The sequence below is a fragment of the Acomys minous genome (assembly GCF_964271855.1).
Source record: "Acomys minous genome assembly, chromosome: 5".
Classification (NCBI taxonomy): Eukaryota; Metazoa; Chordata; class Mammalia; order Rodentia; family Muridae; genus Acomys; species Acomys minous.
The window spans coordinates 81,757,999-81,776,361 of record NC_140494.1 but is presented as its reverse complement, the minus strand read 5'-3'; the positions used below and the strand labels follow the sequence as shown (position 1 = coordinate 81,776,361).

Genomic DNA, 18,363 nt, shown 5'->3' with positions numbered 1-18,363 from the left:
GAGCCTGGCTCCTGGGAGGTGGTGCGGTTACTCCTTTAGGTGGGCGTCTTCGGCGGCGGGAAAGGGCCATGTCGTGTGTGCAGACGGGGTTTTGGTCGGGTTGAGAGAGATCTCGGGCCACTAGCGTCCTCGGCCCAGAGTCACTAGACTCCTGCTTCCTCCTGGAGGTCTCAGGCTGCTTCCGCAACCAGAAATAAATCCTGGGCTCTTGCACCTCAGAGCTCTGGGGATGCTTTTTGTTCTCACCGACGGAGGCGCGGCGGATAAAGCGACTGCCATCCAGTAGGTGGAGGCCCAGGACGCTGCTGTTCTGTATCCTACCGTGCTAGGAGCAAGCCCTGCAAATTAGCAGTAGTGCTGACAGTAGAAGTCCCTCATCTCTGTGAAATTCAGCCCTGTCACTTTTAAGCCTTCTAAACAAACGACAAGGCATGTTTACCGGACGTGGAGGCACCAGAAGATCTCACTCCAGGCAAATAAGTTGAGGAATTAAATAGACACATCATTTCAGCTTCTGCCTGTCCTTTTGAGCTTGTGCCTGCATAGAGATCAGGTAATTACGTTTTCCTAGCCTCTTTTTACATGTTAAATCTGTAAATACACGAGGAGGAAGGGGTAATGAAGGTTTTTTTTTCTGTCACAATGTTAGTGCTGTCTGAAAAAGGCCTCAGTATCAGTGTTTGCACCTTTTCCCCCCAGACAAGAAAAACATCATTCAAATTCAGATTTGTGTAGAAACGTCAATGTTGTGTTGAAAACGCCTCACCGGCCCTCGTTACTCTATGAATTTCATGTAATCAGGTGAGTACCATATAAAACGTTAAGCAATAGCGTTTTTATTTTCCTTGTAACAGATTGTAAGGATGCAACTACTTAAGAATGGGGGTTATTTCAAGAAGCTGTATTAATGTATTAATGTTTGATGGGTTATATTCAAGGGATGAATACTAAGGTGTGTGTAATAAGTAAATGTAGCTATGTGCAAATTACAGAAAATAAGTATAATTATCCATAAAGAGGAATAAACATAAATGCAGGATTTTCTTGTGTACTCGCTGCCAAAATTTTCAGGATTTTATATTAAATACAAATATAGAAGATATATGTATTTTTAATACTTACAGGCCTTCCCAGTAAATGCTAAAACTACTCAGTGGCATTTTTCAAGCCCATTCTATGTGATTTCTAAAAACCTGTACATCTTCATGAAGTTTTAGAATAAAGAGACACGTGAGAAAAAGATGTTTTGAGTTTTCCTATGTTAGGAACAGAAATGTAAAATTGAGTAGATTAGCTAGTAGATGTTGGTTTATTAGAAACATGTGGAGGAGTATCGAACCACAAGTTTCAGATTAAAGAGTAGGATACAAAATTGTCCTTCCTCCCTTGCCCCCAATAGGATTTTAACATTCCTGAAAAAGACAGTATGCTTTATATAATATAGAAGCTATTTATTAGCTATACATGGTTGATTTATTTTAGTCAGTGCTGGAAGTCAAATACTTCTCTTGGACAAGATAGGCAAGTGCTCCACCATTGAACCACGTCCCTACTCCTGCCATTTTTTATTTTAGCTTTCTGTAATCATGTTAAAGAAATATTTGGTTAGTATGTAATTGATAGTCATTATTACACAGGTTAGGATGATCAAGATCCTCATTTTAGTCAAGGCTGAATATTCTGGATAGAGGACATTGAGGATTCAGAACAGTCCTAGACAATCTAGACAGTTGGTCCCTTTCATGAGCTGGGCTCCGGCTCTGATTAATGAAATCCAAAACTGGCTGTGTCCTGTCTCCATGAAGTGGACAATAGAAGAGACAGTAAAGATGAGAATACTGAGGAGTGAGTCTGGCAGAGCCATTTGGAAAGGATTAGTAATTGGTTTGTAAGCTAATAGTGGCTGGTATCTCAAATTACTATAAACAATGGCTTCATGTGGCATAGAAACATTCTCTCAGTTCTGGAGCTCAGAATTTCTAGGTGCCTCAGGCAGCTTTCCTTCAAGCTTTTAAAAAAGCCTTTTCCGTGTTACACAAATTCCTTGACTTGTAGTTCTTTGCTCCAACACACACACACACACACACACACACACACACACACACACACACACTACAGTCTCTTTCTGTAGAACCCTGCATAACCTCCAACTCATGGATCCACCTACCTCTCTGCCTTCTGAGAGCTTAAAAGCACACACTATACTTGGCAATCTTCCTCTACTTTTAAAAGCAACAGGAGGCATCTTCAGCTTTCTCTGCCGTTCATCCTATTTTTATTTCCTTTTGTTTCTATGCCCTCCTATCTCTTGCTGTTCTATCTGCCTACCTCCAGCAGCTTCTTTCACTCCTATGCTTTCTGTTGACAACTCTTAGATAATTTCTGTCAGTACTTGGAGATGGATTCAGCTTTGCTTTTTTTTATTTCTGGCTGTCTGTTTCTTCATTGTAAAGGTAGCCTACAGTTTTATTTAATCTTTCTCATTTGATGGTTTTACTTATGTGTGTATTTTATTATGATGTATTTATTTCTGTTCAAGTTAATGACCTTTTATTTTTATGTGCGCTCCCGTGGAGGTGAGAGGACAGCTTGCACAGTTGGGTCTTTCCTGTGATGTGGGCTCTGTTTATTTTATTACATTTGTGTGTGTGTGTGTGTGTGTGTGTGTGTGTGTGTGTGTGTGTGTGTGTGTGTTATGTGCCATACTATGTGGCAAGAGGACAGTTTGTTAATTCCCATCGTCTACCAAGTGGGTCCCTAGGATCAAGAAAAGTTGGGAAGTTTGCGATAAAGTGCCTTTACCTGCTAAGCCATTTCCCCAGTCCCACCTGTGATGATTTTAAGTATTTTTCTATTAAAAACACTGTCAGTGAACTTACCCTAATCTTTCGGTATTTGAATGGCATCAAAATAATTCTTAGAAATAGGTTTAAAAGGATAAATTCTGAAAACTTATGCTCTTTGGTCTAACGTTGACAGATTCATCTCATAAGAGCTATGCCCAGCTGTGTATGAGAAAGCTTTTCCATGTGTCCTCAGCAAAGGCTGTAGTCTTCTGTGGTGTTGCTCATGGAACCCATGGGACATAGTGTCAGGAGACAGTGCTCTGTGCCTCTGCTACAGTCATCATCATGATTCAGGGGTATTGTTCTAGAGATGGAAGTGGTGGACAGTACATATTACCTTGTGAAGCACGAGTAGAGCAAGAGGAAAGGCGGCATCCAGAGAAGTAGTGGCTGGTATAGGGAAGCAGGTTGGAGAGTAACTAGAAAGAAAACATCCTTAGCACATGAGAATATTGGTGCTACCCTGGCTTGAATAGCAAAATGGAGAATTTGAAGGAAGAGATGTATGGGACCACCAAGAGTGGGCGCATCAACAAAAGCCGCGCAGATTTCCGTAATTGCTCACCAATACTGGAAACCTGGAACGCAGTGCACTATTTGCAGGCAGCTCCATAAGTCAAAGAATGTCTCATCCACACCGCTTAATGGTCTGTGTCTTCAGTCCTTACTGCTTCTATAACTTCGATGAGATGTGAATCTTGTGAATACAGTCAGTTTTACAGGTGTCCAGGGTCTCCTGAATTGTTTACTTCCTGTGACTTAAGGATCCTCCTTTTAGAATTTCCAGAGTCATAATAAGCCTTCTTTAGAAGTGCGTGAGTTTTAACAAGCCAAGTTATAAATTTCCTTTCAAGCAAATTAGTCAAATCTGAGAGCCCCAACTTTCAGCTACTGGGACAAGAACATAGAAAAACCCAACTGAGGACAATTGGCATCTAGAGCTGGGGCATAGGGACACCCTGGGAACTGATCCTGCATCCTTTGAATATTTAATCCTCATAGTGTATTCAAGCAGATCATACTAGAAATGAATTGAATTAGTAGACTTCTCGATGGTGAGAACTTATTCCAGAATTGTTTGGTTGCTTGAAATGAGGAGAATTCTTATTGATGGTGATGTGAAAGAAGAAAACAGACCCCCCACCCCACCCCCAATCCCTCCAGCCAACTTGAAAGGCCCAGTGCGAGAAACAGAATATGCATTTTGAAGAAGGCCAAGATGGACAAGTTGACAAAAAGCTTATCCTCTACACCCATGGGAATGAGCATGGCTGTCCAGACTTCCTATCTTCTGTTGATTCTAGAGTGCTGTCCTTGGTGTCTTTGGGTGTCAGAAGTGTGGCGGGCGCACCTACTGCCCTGTGTTCAGGAGTTCTGGTGTTGGAGTCAGTATGACAGCAACTGTCATTCCTCTAATATATGGTAAGTCACTGGGTCCTAGCAGCCCTTAGAATAAGATTCAAAGGCCCTCAACCCCACACAATTCAAAAAGGGGGTAGGGACTGGGTAGCCATTGAGGAGGCTCAGGCCTAGCAGGTAAGGTAAGGGTGGAGCCCAGTGGTTCTTGGATGTGATAAACAGCTCTTGGGACACAGTGGCTGTGTAATGGATGTGGCATCTTCATGGTAATTTTGAAGATTTTGGTCTTTTTTGAAGTATATCTTTCATTTTCCTGTAATAAATGGTGATGACTGAAGACCATCAATTTCCTCCTCTGTGAATACGTTCTCTTCCTCACAGGCAGTCAGTCCCAGGTGTCCTATATATTAGCATAGTTGAAACAAGGTTATGTATGTTTATGGGAGTTGTGACTGAGTGTCTATGCAGGGGTAGAAGAATATGCTGTGGATGTGTGCATGTGCATATCCTTGCTGTAGGTGTTGGTAGTTGTATATAATCAGCCTCGGGTGGATAACTAAACCTCAGAGCATCCTAGGGTGTGCTAGATTCTTATGATTTATTTTTTCTTCCCTAGTTCAGTCTTCTCTGTACTCACTGTCTCCTGAAAAAGGACATATGGGCAAAGAAATCCTAGCCAATGAGTTCCTGACAAGCTTGTTACAAGTGAGTAGATCTTCATCTTTTTCAAGTCATTCTTTGCATAAACTTGCCACTATAGAGACTAATAAACAACCAGTATCCTCAGGCATCTGGCAAGGGCTAGGAGATATCCCGGAAAATTCTCTTATATCCACCACATGTGTAGGCTTTGATATTTTTTAAACCTACTCTATTTGCAGTCCTTTAATGCCTCTAGCTCCCTTCCAATGCACCTATTCTAGATAGGAGAGAAAGGGTTAATAGGTACAATGGAAGGAGACCTTTTTAGACTGGGTTCCTTGGGGGAGAGTGCATTCTTTGTCTTGAGGATTCCAGCAGGCTTGTTGAACAGCAAGCCAGAAATTCAGCAAAAGGGACCACAACCACAGCAGCAGGAACCTCACATCATTCTATAGAGCATTTCTCTTTAGAACACCTCAAACTGGGGGGGATGAGCAGCCAACAATAGGAAGCGATGCAAAACTTGTGAAGCGAAGTCCATTTTTTAGGCTCCTGTTTATCTCCTCTCAGAGTTCATGGCAGGATGTTTTTCAGCTGGCAAATATCATTCGCCTACCCTCACACAAGTCTGTTTCCAGCGAACAAACATAACACGCCCTCACACAAGGCAGTTTCACATCCCGTACTTGGGATCAAAACAAAAAGCATGTTTACATCCACTACACACATGCACTGATTCTGCAAAGCTCCTTCCAGAGCATCTGAGGACATCACATACTCCCTAAGAGTTTGTGGTGAGGTCAAATAAAGGTTTGACTCTGTCTTATTTGCAGGCAGTTTATCACAGCCATGGGGGAATTATTCATTCATGTAACAATCGTTTCTCCTCTTTGTGGATTGTCCGGGCCTGTGCTTAGCCCCAGGAACTGAGATTTCTGGAGCAAGCAGAGTGGAAACAGGATGGGACTTTGGGAAGTAGTGCACTCTACAGGAGAGGAGCCAAGGCGAGAAGCCAAGGAGGACAGTATTTAACCTGCCTACATGTCTTATGCTCTGAGTCCCCATGTGTGGGTCTACTACCTTGGGCTCTCTTCTCCTTGGGGAGATCTTTGACTAAGCTCTGCTGTGTGAATAATTTAGGAGTTGGTGTCCTTCGAGGATGTGACTGTGCAGTTCACACAGGAGGAGTGGGCATTGTTGGATCCTTTACAAAGAACTCTGTACAGGACGGTAATGCTAGAAAACTGGAAGAACCTGGCATCCCTCGGTAAGCCACCATCAACCCTGCTTTTGTTTAATGACTCAAGCAACACTTCTTGGTCCAGTTTGTTTCTTGATATAAAACAAAACAGAGTTTGGATCAATTTAAAATACACAATCGAATGGCTTTTAGGATATTCACCATGGTGTATACAGCAATATAATTTCAGAACCTTTCATTACTTCTGCTGTGATTTGCATTAGCCACCAAGGATTTATGTGCTAGAATCTTAGTTTGCTGAGAAAGGTAGTGTTAAAGTAGTGGAAACTTGTAATGGTGGAGCATGTTAGAAGGTGTCGGGATCCAGAGACCATCAGCAAAGATTCATGCTGTTTGTTGGGAGTCAATCAGGTATCATGGGACCAAGTTAATTCTCTTAAGAATGGGCTGTGGTAGAGGCAGACAAGCCACATCCTTAGTCCCTTCTTCATACTTTCTACTTCTGTTCCATATTAATGTAAAAATGTATTCACTTTTTAAATTATGTGTACAGGTGTGGTGGGTGTATATGATTGCTGGTGCCCGCAGCGGCCAGGGGTGTCACTTCCTTCTGGCGATGAAAATGTAGGCGGTTGTGAGCTGCTAGGTGTAAGTGCTGAAAAGTGAACCTGAGTCCCCTCCAAGAGCAGAATACACTTGTAACCACTCCCCCATCTCTTTATCCCTCCTCTGCCATATTTGGATATATTCAAATGCAAGTGCCATGCTGTTTGGACTTTGTGGACCACAAAATCTTGAACCAAAATAAACTTCTTTTCCTTAAAAAGTTAGGGCTGGAGAAATGGCTCAGAGGCTAAGAGCACTGACTGCTCTTCCAGAGGTCCTGAGTTCAGTTCCCAGCAACCATCTATTATGGTGTCTCACAATCATCTATTATGAGATCTGATGCCCTCTCCTGGCCTGCAGGTGTACATGCAGGCAGAGCACTGTATACATAATAATAAATAAATGAATGAATGAATAAATGAAAAAGTACTTTTTTTTAAAAGTATATGCAATATTTTGTTACAGCATAAGAAAAGGGAGAAAGACATCTCTATATGTTTATGTGTGTAAGTGCATATGTTTTTGGAAAGTTCCCCACATGTACTCAAAGTATATTGCCAATGTCCATCTATTACTACCTTCCTCCATCTTCCCTAAGTCACCCCACCTCAGCTCCCTTTCAACCTTGTCATCCTTTTGGTTTCTTGGTTTTGTTATTAATAACCTCCCAAAACTAAGTAGTACTACCTGTATGCACATGGGTGTGTGGCTGTCCACCCCAGCATGAACAAGCCAATTGCCAGTAGCTCATCCACTAGAGGTAGGGCTTTGGGGACCCTAGCTATGCTGTAATTTTGACTGGCTTGATCTTGTATAGGCAGCATATCTGCTATGAGTTGATGCATGCAGTAACCATGTTATACCCAGAAGTCAGCATTTCGTCTTCACCTCTCCCCCCCCATTTGCCAGGTCCTACATTATTCTGGTATCTCATCTACTTGAGTGCCAGGAGCTTTGATGGTGTAAAGTTGAATAAGATGACCCGTTCCTCAGCACTCTAACCACTTGTGGTTCTCTTCATTAACTACTGCCCAAGGTAGTAGTCACCTGTGTTCAAATAGTTTCTGTAAATGAGGGTTTTACTGCCTTGGGTTGGAAGACTATACGTTTTCATAAAGCTTTTTGTTGTTGTTGTTGTTTGCTTGATTTGGTACAGTCTCCCAGTGTAATAAGGCTACCCTGGAACTCTTTATGAAGACCAGATTTGTTTCAAACATGCAAAGATCTTATTTGCTTAAATATATATTATATATAGATGTATTATATATGCCATGTCCTAGTAAAAACCCAGGGTTGGGAAGGTCATAAGTTCTAGAATGGAACCTGTTATTGTTATTTTGCTAAAGAGTTATGTTATCAAAGTACCTTCTAAATATTAGTGTTTACACTCATAGACCTAGGCTACTTCCAACCTTGGTTAAAGAAGCTGCTTGTTGCAGTGGGCAGCAATCAATAGAGAGATGCATAACTGGTCAAGTGCTGAGACTTAAGACTCAGTACACAGTTATAAATGGGAAATTTATATTACCATTGCCCCCTAAGACTTAAGGAACATCACAGAAGAGGAGGTGGGAAGAATCTAAAATCTGGAGCTGGAGAGGAACGCTATGAAGTATGGCTTTCTGGGGATGACATAGTTGGCACACTCTAGAGCTCACAGCAACTATACTTGAACCAAACGTGTAAGATGAAGCCAGCCCATTCATAGTTGAGATAGAGTATATCTAGGTCCCACCACTTAGTAGGGAGCTAATGGTAGTTGCTAGAAATTGAGGCACATGAATTTGAGAGAGGGTCATATTGAGGAAGATGTAAATTTGTTCATGCCTCATTGTATTTATGTATGCAGCTCAATAATAAAAGTTTAAAAAATGAGGCCTGACTTTTACAGTGTTTTGAACTTTTCATTAGGTTATTAAGTCCGCAGCAATTCTGCAGCCCAACTTTTCTCAACTTTGGGGTTATCATATCATTGCATGTAACATAACTGATATTTCAAAACTAATTTCCAGTATCTGTATTAATCAGGTGTGGGCATAGATAATTTGTTGACTATTTCATGTCCTAGAACCAAAAAGCTAAATCTCTTAATCTCTTCAAAATGAGCTTTGTATTTATGTATGTATTTATTTTATATGCTAAATATATGTATTTAGCATGTAGATACTAAAACTAAGCAAGATGGTTCCTAACACTGCCTTGATCTTCTGCTTCATGCAAAGCTGGGGGGTCAAACTAAGAATATGAGCCTAGTGCCTTATAAGGTCTTTTCTGAGTGTATGCTATTGCTTGGGTTATGTCTGTAACAATCTTGATTGTGGAGAACATTATATATCTTTGCAGTAGCCTTCTTGGCAAACATCTTTTGTCTGCTTTTCCTCCTGAGTTCTTTTTGATTAATGCTTATTTGTGTCTACTGATTTTTCTTATACATTGGCCTTTAAATGTATTTATCACACACATCTCAGAGTGTGGAGTTAAACAAGTAAGCCAAGACTTGCTGGAAGTCCCTGGAGGAAAAAGAAAACATAAACTGTGCTCTGTTCTGTTCCTTGTAGGAGCTTGGTGCCCTCTGCAGATAGGCAGCAAGAACAGAGAATAGATGGGTGTGAGTCAGTTAAAAATAGCCTGAAATCCCTTTGCTCAGATTTAGTCAAGGTGTGCTATTTAGATTTTATTTCCATAAATAAACATTCTACTAATAGATTGTCTTTTAAAATTTGTAGTTCCAGAATGGTGATTCATTTCTGTAAGTTTACAGAAGTTTTTGTCTTTCGGGGGAGGTGAGCTTCCATTCCCCCATTTTCATTGTCATTTTTATAAGTCTTTAGCACTTTTATGTCCTTAAATAGGAACAGGGAAGGCACAACGTTGAAAACGGAAGTAACCCATATTTTCGTGGAACCTTTCTGTTGAGTGTCTTACTTAAGAAATTATTATCTCTCTTTCTCCAGCTTTATATTCTCCATAGTTAAAACTTTTAGGACCCTTTGAATGTATATTTGAATGTAAGCATGCATATCTGATATTAATAATCCATTACTTTGAATATTGAGGTAGAGATACTAATATTTTTGTTCCTTATGAAAGTTACTATGTTCTTTTGAATTTAGACAAAATTATACCGCTGCTTCTAAAGTCACAGTTTTTTCATCTTCAAAAGTTTGGCTTCATGTTTGTAGAGTTAAGCATCCTTTGAATAATCTCCCTAATATTACATGTATTTTCTCCATCAATAGGGCATCGCCTTGATAAACCAAATCTGATATCCGAGTTGGAACAAGAAGACAGGGCTATAACAGAGGACAGAGAAATTATTCCAGGCATCTGTCCAGGTAAGCACAAGTAGGTCTGGCCTCTCCTGGGAGGTGGCTATGGCCTGAGAAGCAAAGTCTCATACTTTGACCTGTGGAGAAAAAAGCAATGATGCAGTTCTTTGCATTTTCAATTTTAAGTCGCAGGCTGGAGAGATGGCTCAATACTGCTCTTGCAGAGGACCAGAGTTCAGTTCGTTCCCAGCAACCACGTAGGAAGACCCACACCTGCCTATAACTCTAGCTCCAGCAGAACCCAATTCTTCTGTTTTCACAGACATCAGCACACACATGCACACATAAATGCAATCAAAAATAAAAAAGAAATTGTAAATTTTAAGTCACAATTTCCACTCCTGATCATTTCTCTTGTCTGTGTCTTACCAATCTCAATATATGCCTAGAATATATTTTCTTTAACTCTCAAAATGTCCAGAACCAACTGTCCTTTCCAGTCTTTATCAAGTATTCTGACCTCTAAGAGTCTGCCTTGACCCATGTATGCACATCACCATTTTTCTTCTCTTGACTTATATTCTTTTCAATTTGTTTCAGATTTGGAGACTGTACTTAAAACCAAATGGCTAGCTCCTAAGAAGCATTTTTTTAGAAAAGAACATGCTAATGCTGGAAAAGCAGTAAAGCTGGAGGTATCGATTTCTCATTTTCCCATGTTAAAACAGATAGAAAACCCAGGGAGTAATTATGAACAGTCACACTGAAACTTGAGGAAATTATGTCTCTGGGAAGGTACTATGAAACCATATTTTTAGAGAAAAGATTAAGCCAACTTTAAATATATTTCTTACTTGAGAATTCCTATAAGTTTGTCTTTCATTAAGTCTGAATCAAGTGTTGGGTTTTTCAACATAAGCAGTCCTAAATTCATCAGAAAATATTTTTGAGTATAGGGATTTATAATCAAATATCTGTGCCTTTGGACATGCTCAAACTAAGCAGAAGTCATATAAGCTGTGAAGAGAGTCAAACTGTTAATGTCAGATTTTATTTTGGGCAAAGGGAATCTCATTACAGCATCATATATTAATAATATAAATTATCATTTATTTCATAACTAACAGGAGAAAGGTCATCATGGAATGAAAATCAATGAATGCAATCAATGTTTTAAAGTGTTCAGCACGAAATCTAACCTTACTCAGCACAAGAGAATTCATACTGGAGAAAAACCCTATAATTGTAGTCAGTGTGGAAAATCCTTCCGCAGCAAATCTTACCTTACAGTTCACAAAAGAATCCATAATGGGGAGAAACCATTTGAATGCAGTCACTGTGGGAAAGCATTTAGTGATCCCTCATCCCTCAGACTTCATGTGAGAATCCACACTGGAGAAAAGCCCTATGAATGCAACCAGTGTTTTCATCTCTTCCGTACCAGTTGTAACCTCAAAAGCCACAAGAGAATTCACACAGGGGCTGAAAATCACCATGAGTGTACTCAATGTGGAAAGGCCTTCAGTACAAGGTCCTCGCTCACTGGACATAATAGTATTCATACTGGAGAGAAACCATTTGAGTGCCAGGATTGTGGGAAGACCTTCAGGAAGAGCTCCTACCTAACCCAGCACTTAAGAACTCACACTGGAGAAAAGCCCTATGAATGTAAGGAGTGTGGGAAGTCCTTCAGCAGTAGCTTTTCTCTAACTGTACACAAGAGAATACATACTGGAGAGAAACCATATGAGTGCAGTCATTGTGGAAAAGCTTTTAATAATCTCTCAGCTGTGAAGAAGCATTTAATGACTCATACTGGGCAAAAGCCCTATGGATGTAACCATTGTGGAAAATCTTTCACCAGTAACTCTTACCTCTCTGTGCACAAAAGAGTACATAACAGGTGGATATAAATTGTGCTGAGAAATTACTAAGGGAACTTCTAGTTTTGTTGATTCTAAGGTAACTTGAGAGAATTTACATCAGGCGTATATATTATCAATTACTATGTAATATGCATCCCCTCCCCCGGAAAAAAAATCTGTGGCTTCAAACAAATACCTCACATGTATAGGTTAGAAATGTTAGGGCACCTTAGTTCTATAGTTCTTTCTCAGGACTTCTCATGAGCTTCCATTCAAGACATCAAACAGACCTGCAGTCTTCTGAAGCTGTTATTGAAGGAATCACTTCTAGGAAGGCTCCCTCACATGCCTAGAAATTTTTTTCTGGTTACTGACAGGAGACTTTCAGTGCCTCTCCATATCTTATAATATGGCAAAACAACAGCTCCCAACCCCCAATTGAGTGTTTTAAGAGAAGGCAATCAAGAAATATCACTTATGACCTTGCCTCCATAAGGTATGGTTTCACTTCTTACATTAGCCACAGACCAGGCTTGATACAGTGTGGGAGAAAAGTACAGAATGTGTGAGGGCCAGGAGACAACTCTCAGAGAACCATCTGCAAAACTTGGCTGTGAAATTAATGAAGAGAAGTCTTCAATAGACAATAGATCTGCATCCTTTTAGTCATCTGTAAATTGTTAAGTCTCTGCAAAGACATCTGTGTGGTAAAGCTTTTTAGTTCACTTTTTGTAGTGTGCTCCAAAGATGATATGTTACGGAAAACCTTGTGAGTAGAAGAAGGAGCCTGTGGTAATGGCCTTTAGTGATACCAATCTTTTTAGTCTTGCGGAATACAAGAAATTCAGAAAACTGTATAGCAAAATGTTCATATTCCTGACCACAACTAATGAGGTGCTCTGCAGTGATAATGGAAAACCCTTGACTGTTTTCCTTTCTTGAAAAGGTCTGAGAATACTTTCTGAAAAGCCCCCTTGAGTTTTCATAGGCATTAGCAAGTCTTTGAGGAATCCTCTGATATAGGAAAAAATTGAAAGTGATTCTTTCTAAGCATATAAGTTAGAGGACACCTTAGGAAAGTGAATAATACATGTCAGGACGTGTCAGCATCAGCTCTCTGTTGAGGAACTGTAATAATTTATAGTGGGAATGAGATGGATCATTGTGGGGTATCTCTACAAGTATGTAGTATCTGTAAGTTCAGATTATTTTCAATTTTTGTTTTATAAACATGTATTTTTATGTGTATAACCCCACCTTACCCTAAAAAACAGCCCTTAGCATTTCCAAAGTTTCAATGCAGTGAGCTTGCAGCTTATCTTCCTAAGAGCTAGGTGTGGTGGCACACACTAGTCATCCTAGTACTAAGGAGACTGCCAAGGTGGATCATGGATTTGATGCCAGCCTAAGTGGCTGGCATAGTATTTTTGTCAGAGTATGGGACTTTTTGATATTGACCCTTTTTCTTCTTTCTGTCCCGCAAGTACCCAGTGTCCATCTTACACTGTGTAGTGTGAACAAAATGGCTCAGTGGGTAAAGGTATTTGCACCAAACCTGATCACTTCAGTTCAGGCCCCAGGACCCAGACAGTGAAAGTAGAGAACGAACTCCCAGAAGTTATTCTCTGACACGCCCACACATGTCAGCCCAACAATTTTTTTTTTAATCTGTAAGCAGTATTAAAGTAATATGCCAGGATTTCTTGAAGCCTGAACACTGATACCAGGAAATTTGGAAACTGAAGAGAAAGCCTAACATCTCATTTATTTTCTCTTCACATACTTTCCCTTGTCAAATAGCGGTAATATCTGGAGTGAGAAGAATTTTTTTGTTTTATCTTGTTTTGGCAGTGGTGACATAGACAATGGAGCAGTAGCTTTAGTTTCATCAAAAACTTCTGACCAACGTGATTTGCTGTTCGGTTTTGAGTTGATGTTAAGTTCCAGCTAGACTGATAAATATATTTGTCCTGATATCCACAGTTGTTTGAGGTAATTTATATTCTCTTACATGTTGATATAGGATATGTATGCACATTAACATAGCCTATTTTAATGATATGTACAAATTGTTTTCTTTTAAAATAGTTTGTGTTAGAGCTGTCTTCTACTGTGATTATGGGTTAACGTTATTGTGGTTTTGCCTTATTTATTTATTTATTTGTTTGTTTGTTTGAAGTTCTGTAACTAGGTGCATACAAGATTAGGTGTATATATTTTGTGTGAAGTGTTCCTTTATGCAAGAACCACATTTTTTATAACAAAGTACAATGCATTGATAATAAATGATCAAACACTATGTAGTGCTTCTCATAGACAAATAGGAATGTCTTATAAGTAACTGTCAGGTACTCTGGACAAGCATCAATGTGTTCAGTTATTACCAGTTTACCAATGAAGAAGTTCATATGGCCCACATCAGTCACTTGCCTGAGTTCTCTGGCTAATAATAATACAGTCTTGATTTGAACATAAGACAGTCCATTGTCTTAATACTACCTCATTTGTTGAGTATGTTCTGGGGGATTATTGTGAATGTATTTACTGAATTGAAATATTTTCTCCGAAAGGAAACAAGAATGCCCTAAATGACATTGGAAGAGGAAGCTGATGAAACAGGAAACTCATCACACCTTCAGGACTCAAAATGTTCACGAGCCATCCCCTCAGATTAAGAATAGTAAATAATTACTGCTAAAGAGGAGGTTGTTATGTGGAGCTGCCAATAAATTGGGAAGGAAGCCCCAAGGATGCAGCTATTTTGTTGTCTTTTATGCTGGGGTAGGGTTTTTGGTGTTATAGCTGCCTCTGAGTCATCCATGTTTCTATAAGTAACATTCAGGAATCCATTAGTTTCCAGGCCTGTGGAAAGACCTGTCTCGTTGTCTTCAGCAAGGATCAGTTCCCAGAGGTCTGTGTTTTGAGAATTACATTATAGACATCCAGGCCTCAAACTCACAGAGATCCACCTCTGCCTCCTTGAGTGCTAGGATTAAAGGTGTTTGCCACCTCACTCAGTTAGGAAAATTAACTTTACAAAAGTTAACAACGAGCCTTCAGAGATCTCTGTTAGAAACAAATAAACTTTTGTGTCACACAGAACATACCAGCAAGGCAAAAGTATCTCAGCAAGACACTTGTTTTGTTTTTTTAAAAAGCCCACCAATCCCAAACCTCACTAGCAAGCGCACTTGGCCAGGATGGCCTCTGTCTACCATCCTGAATGAAACTACTGACTGAATCTCTTTAGAATATATTCAGTATATATGTTATTATTATTTTATTTTTTACATATACATTTATATTATTACACATATATACAATAAACTACCTACAGCAAGAACCATGAAACAATCAGGAATTATATAAATGTTACATTCTTCGTGTTTTGGCTATTTGTATTTGGCAGCCTTGAAGAAAACATCTTTCCTATCTTGGTGAGTCTAAAATTCTGAATGTAAATCAATATCTATAATAGTTTTCCATTATCAACTTAAAACATCTATCTAGACTTAAAAACTTTTTAACCCCTAAACAACTAAGCTTAATTATAAAACTAAACTATCTGGTCTTCAACTGCATCAGAGACTTGAGAAGGAATAAAATTAATTACCTGAATATGCTGGAGTGCAGGTTAGCAGTTTTCCAAAGGAGAAGATGACAGAGACAGCTTACTACCTGAAGTCACCCAAAACTCTAACATTGAAGCATCATCTTTAGCCTTCTTTCCTAATATATCTGACAGACATACTTGTGAGGCAGGAACTATTGAGGACTTGTTTACCCCACCTTGGCAGAGTTTAGTTTTTGATTCTGCCTGCATCTAAGTTGCACATTTTTAGGCAGAATTCTGTTTGTAGCAGAAAAAAAGACATTTTGCCCAGTGGCTGGTTCGCTACATTTGAAGCCAACTCCATAAAAAGGTTCTTTGATGCTCATCATCTTCTTTGAGGTTGGCTGGGTGTTTTCAAGAGTTAACTTGTCTTGTGTCAAAGAAACTTTAGAATAATATAAAAATATTTAATTGCCATGTTATGTGGGTCTTGGAGGCTTTTTAAGACTATATATAACCATATCTATCTGTTAGACTTAGGAAATATATTCTTGGGCTAAAATCTGACTAGTATTTGACATGCCCATGATTTGCAACAATATATGAAATTCTATACCAATAACTTAGAAATAACTTTCATTATGAGTAACAGGCCTTGAGTTAAGAAGTAGGTTCAATCACCTACCTTTGCTCTATCCTCCCTCTATATTTCTATATCCCCCTTTCTTTCTTTTCAGCTCCTATCTCCTTACCTATGGATGAAAAAGAAAAGAAAAGAGAGATGTCCCTGAGTTCAGCCTAGTCATAATAGAACTTGCCTGAAAACTGAGGGAATGAAGCTGGTGGTGGAGAACAAGTTTAATCCCAGCACTAGAGAGTCAAATCACTCTCAACTGAATGGTAGCCTCTTCTACACATCAAATTTTAGGACAACCATTGCTACATAGACTCAGAAAGTAAAGGTAAATGACTTGCACCAGGTTGGAGAAGCTTTGATGAAAAATAAAGACAAAAAACAAGGGATGGAAAAAGATAGCAAATAGAGTATGTCTAAAAGAAAAAGGACACTCACATTGCCTTACCCTGTGCATGACTGCTATCTGGATGGAGGACTCATCCCTGTTAGAGGCTAAAGTTCTAAAGGAAGAATTTTTTTCCCCAAAACAGGGTTTCTCTATGTCATCTTGGGTGTCCTTGACTAGCTTTGTAGACCTGGCCAGCCTGGAACTCACAGCGATCTGCCTGTCTCTGCCTCCCAAGTGCTGAGATTAAAGGCATGTGCCACAATGCTCAACTTGAAGAAATATTGAGAGTATAAAATCTTCCTGTCACAAAATAATCAAAACACAACATGTACACAACAAAGAAAAAGCGTTAAAAGCCTCAAAGGAAAAATGCCAAGAAACCTATGTCAAAACTGTCAGACACACACCTGACTTTTCATAGGACACCCTGAAACCCAGAAAGACTGGAGAGAGGTCTTGCAAACCCTAAGAAACAAGAAATGCCAGTCCAAACTACTACACCCAGCAAAACTATGAAAAACCATAGATGGCAAAAATAAGATATTCCATGACAAAAGCTCTTTCAAACATTACCTATCCACAAATCCAGCCCTACAGAAGAAAATATAAGGAAAACACCAGCCCACAGAGGCTGACTACACCCAGGATAGCACAGGAAATAGATAACTTCACTTTAGCAGAACACAAACCAGACAAACACACAAATACACTACCAAAACCAACATAAAAATCAAAGGAACTAACAGTCACAGGTCATTAATCTCTGAACATCAATAGTCTCAAGTATCCAATAAATAGTCACAGACAACAGAGTTGATGCATAAACAATCTCCAACATTCTGCTGCATTGAAGAAACCATACCTCAGCCACAAAGATAGACATTACCTCATTGTAAAAAGCTGGAAACATGTCTTCCAGTCAAATGGACACAAAAAACAAGCTGGAATAGCCATTCAATAGACTTTCAACTAAAATGAATCCAAAAAAACAAGGAAAATCACTTCATACTCATCAAAGGAAAATTCAACCAAGATAACATCACAAATAATGGAGAATAAGACTGAAATTTATTTTTAAGTATAACAATATGAAGATTATAGATCTATCCATTACTTAAAAATTCAAAACAAAAATTATTACATTAGTTGGATCTAAATAGAAACCATTTTTTAACTTTTTATTTTATTTATTTGTTTTTTATTTTAAAATACATTTTATTAACTTATTCATATTACATCTCAATTATTATCCCATCCCTTGTATCCTCCCTTTCCTCCCTCCCTCCCATTTTCCCCTTACTCCGCTCACCTATGACTGTGACTGAGGGGGATTTCCTCCCCCTGTATATGCTCATAGGGTATCAAGTCTCCTCTTGGTAGCCTGCTACCCTTCCTCTGAGTGCCACAAGGGATCCCCATTCAGAGGACGTGGTCAAATATGGTGCATCAGAGTTCATGTGAAAGTCAGTCCCCACTCTCCACTCAATTGTGGAGAATGTTCTGTCCATTGGCCAGATCTGGGTAGGGGTTCAAAGTTTACAGCATGTAATGTCCTTGGCTGGTGCCATAGTTTAAGCAGGATCCCTGGGCCCAGATCTGCCCATCGTAATGTTCTTCTTGTAGGTTTCTAAAACCCTCTGGATCCTTCTATTTCCCCATTCTCCCATGATTCTCTCACCTAGAGTCCCAATAGCATGTCCTCCCCTCTGTCCCAGTTTCCTGGTAAGTGAAGACTTTCATGAGACATAACTCTTGGGCTAGTGTCCAGATATAAGTGAGTATATACCATTTGAGTTTTTCTGCTTCTGGGTTAACTCACTCATTATGATCATTTCTAGCTCAATCCATTTGTCCACGAATTTCAGGAATTCCTTGTTTTTAATAGCTGGGTAGTATTCTATAGTGTATATGTACCACAGTTTCTTTATCCATTCTTCTACTGAGGCTCTTTGCATGTTCTGGCTAGTCTCAGGTTTAATGTTGAGGTGTTTGATCCA

The 18,363-nt window shown here is 39.4% G+C and overlaps 1 protein-coding gene across 6 annotated transcripts; it reads left to right on the top strand.

The window, feature by feature from the left end:
- Positions 1-24: 24 nt before the first annotated feature.
- Positions 25-16,366, top strand: ZNF558 (zinc finger protein 558). 6 transcript variants are annotated; one of them, XR_014779394.1, is made up of 10 exons: positions 25-553; positions 700-801; positions 4,151-4,268; positions 4,822-4,910; positions 5,988-6,114; positions 9,894-9,989; positions 10,524-10,618; positions 11,051-13,780; positions 14,359-15,225; positions 16,079-16,366. XR_014779394.1 is itself a non-coding variant. In XM_084782487.1 (9 exons), coding segments are annotated over exons 3-9 (981 nt in total). In that variant the 5' UTR covers positions 25-553; positions 700-801; positions 4,151-4,237; the 3' UTR covers positions 14,361-16,366. The 6 variants fall into 6 exon arrangements, 4 of the variants coding, with proteins under 4 accessions (XP_084638613.1, XP_084638612.1, XP_084638611.1 ...); XR_014779395.1 differs by having other exon boundaries at positions 14,359-16,366; XM_084782487.1 differs by having other exon boundaries at positions 11,051-11,591; positions 14,359-16,366.
- The last annotated feature ends 1,997 nt before the right edge of the window (positions 16,367-18,363 follow it).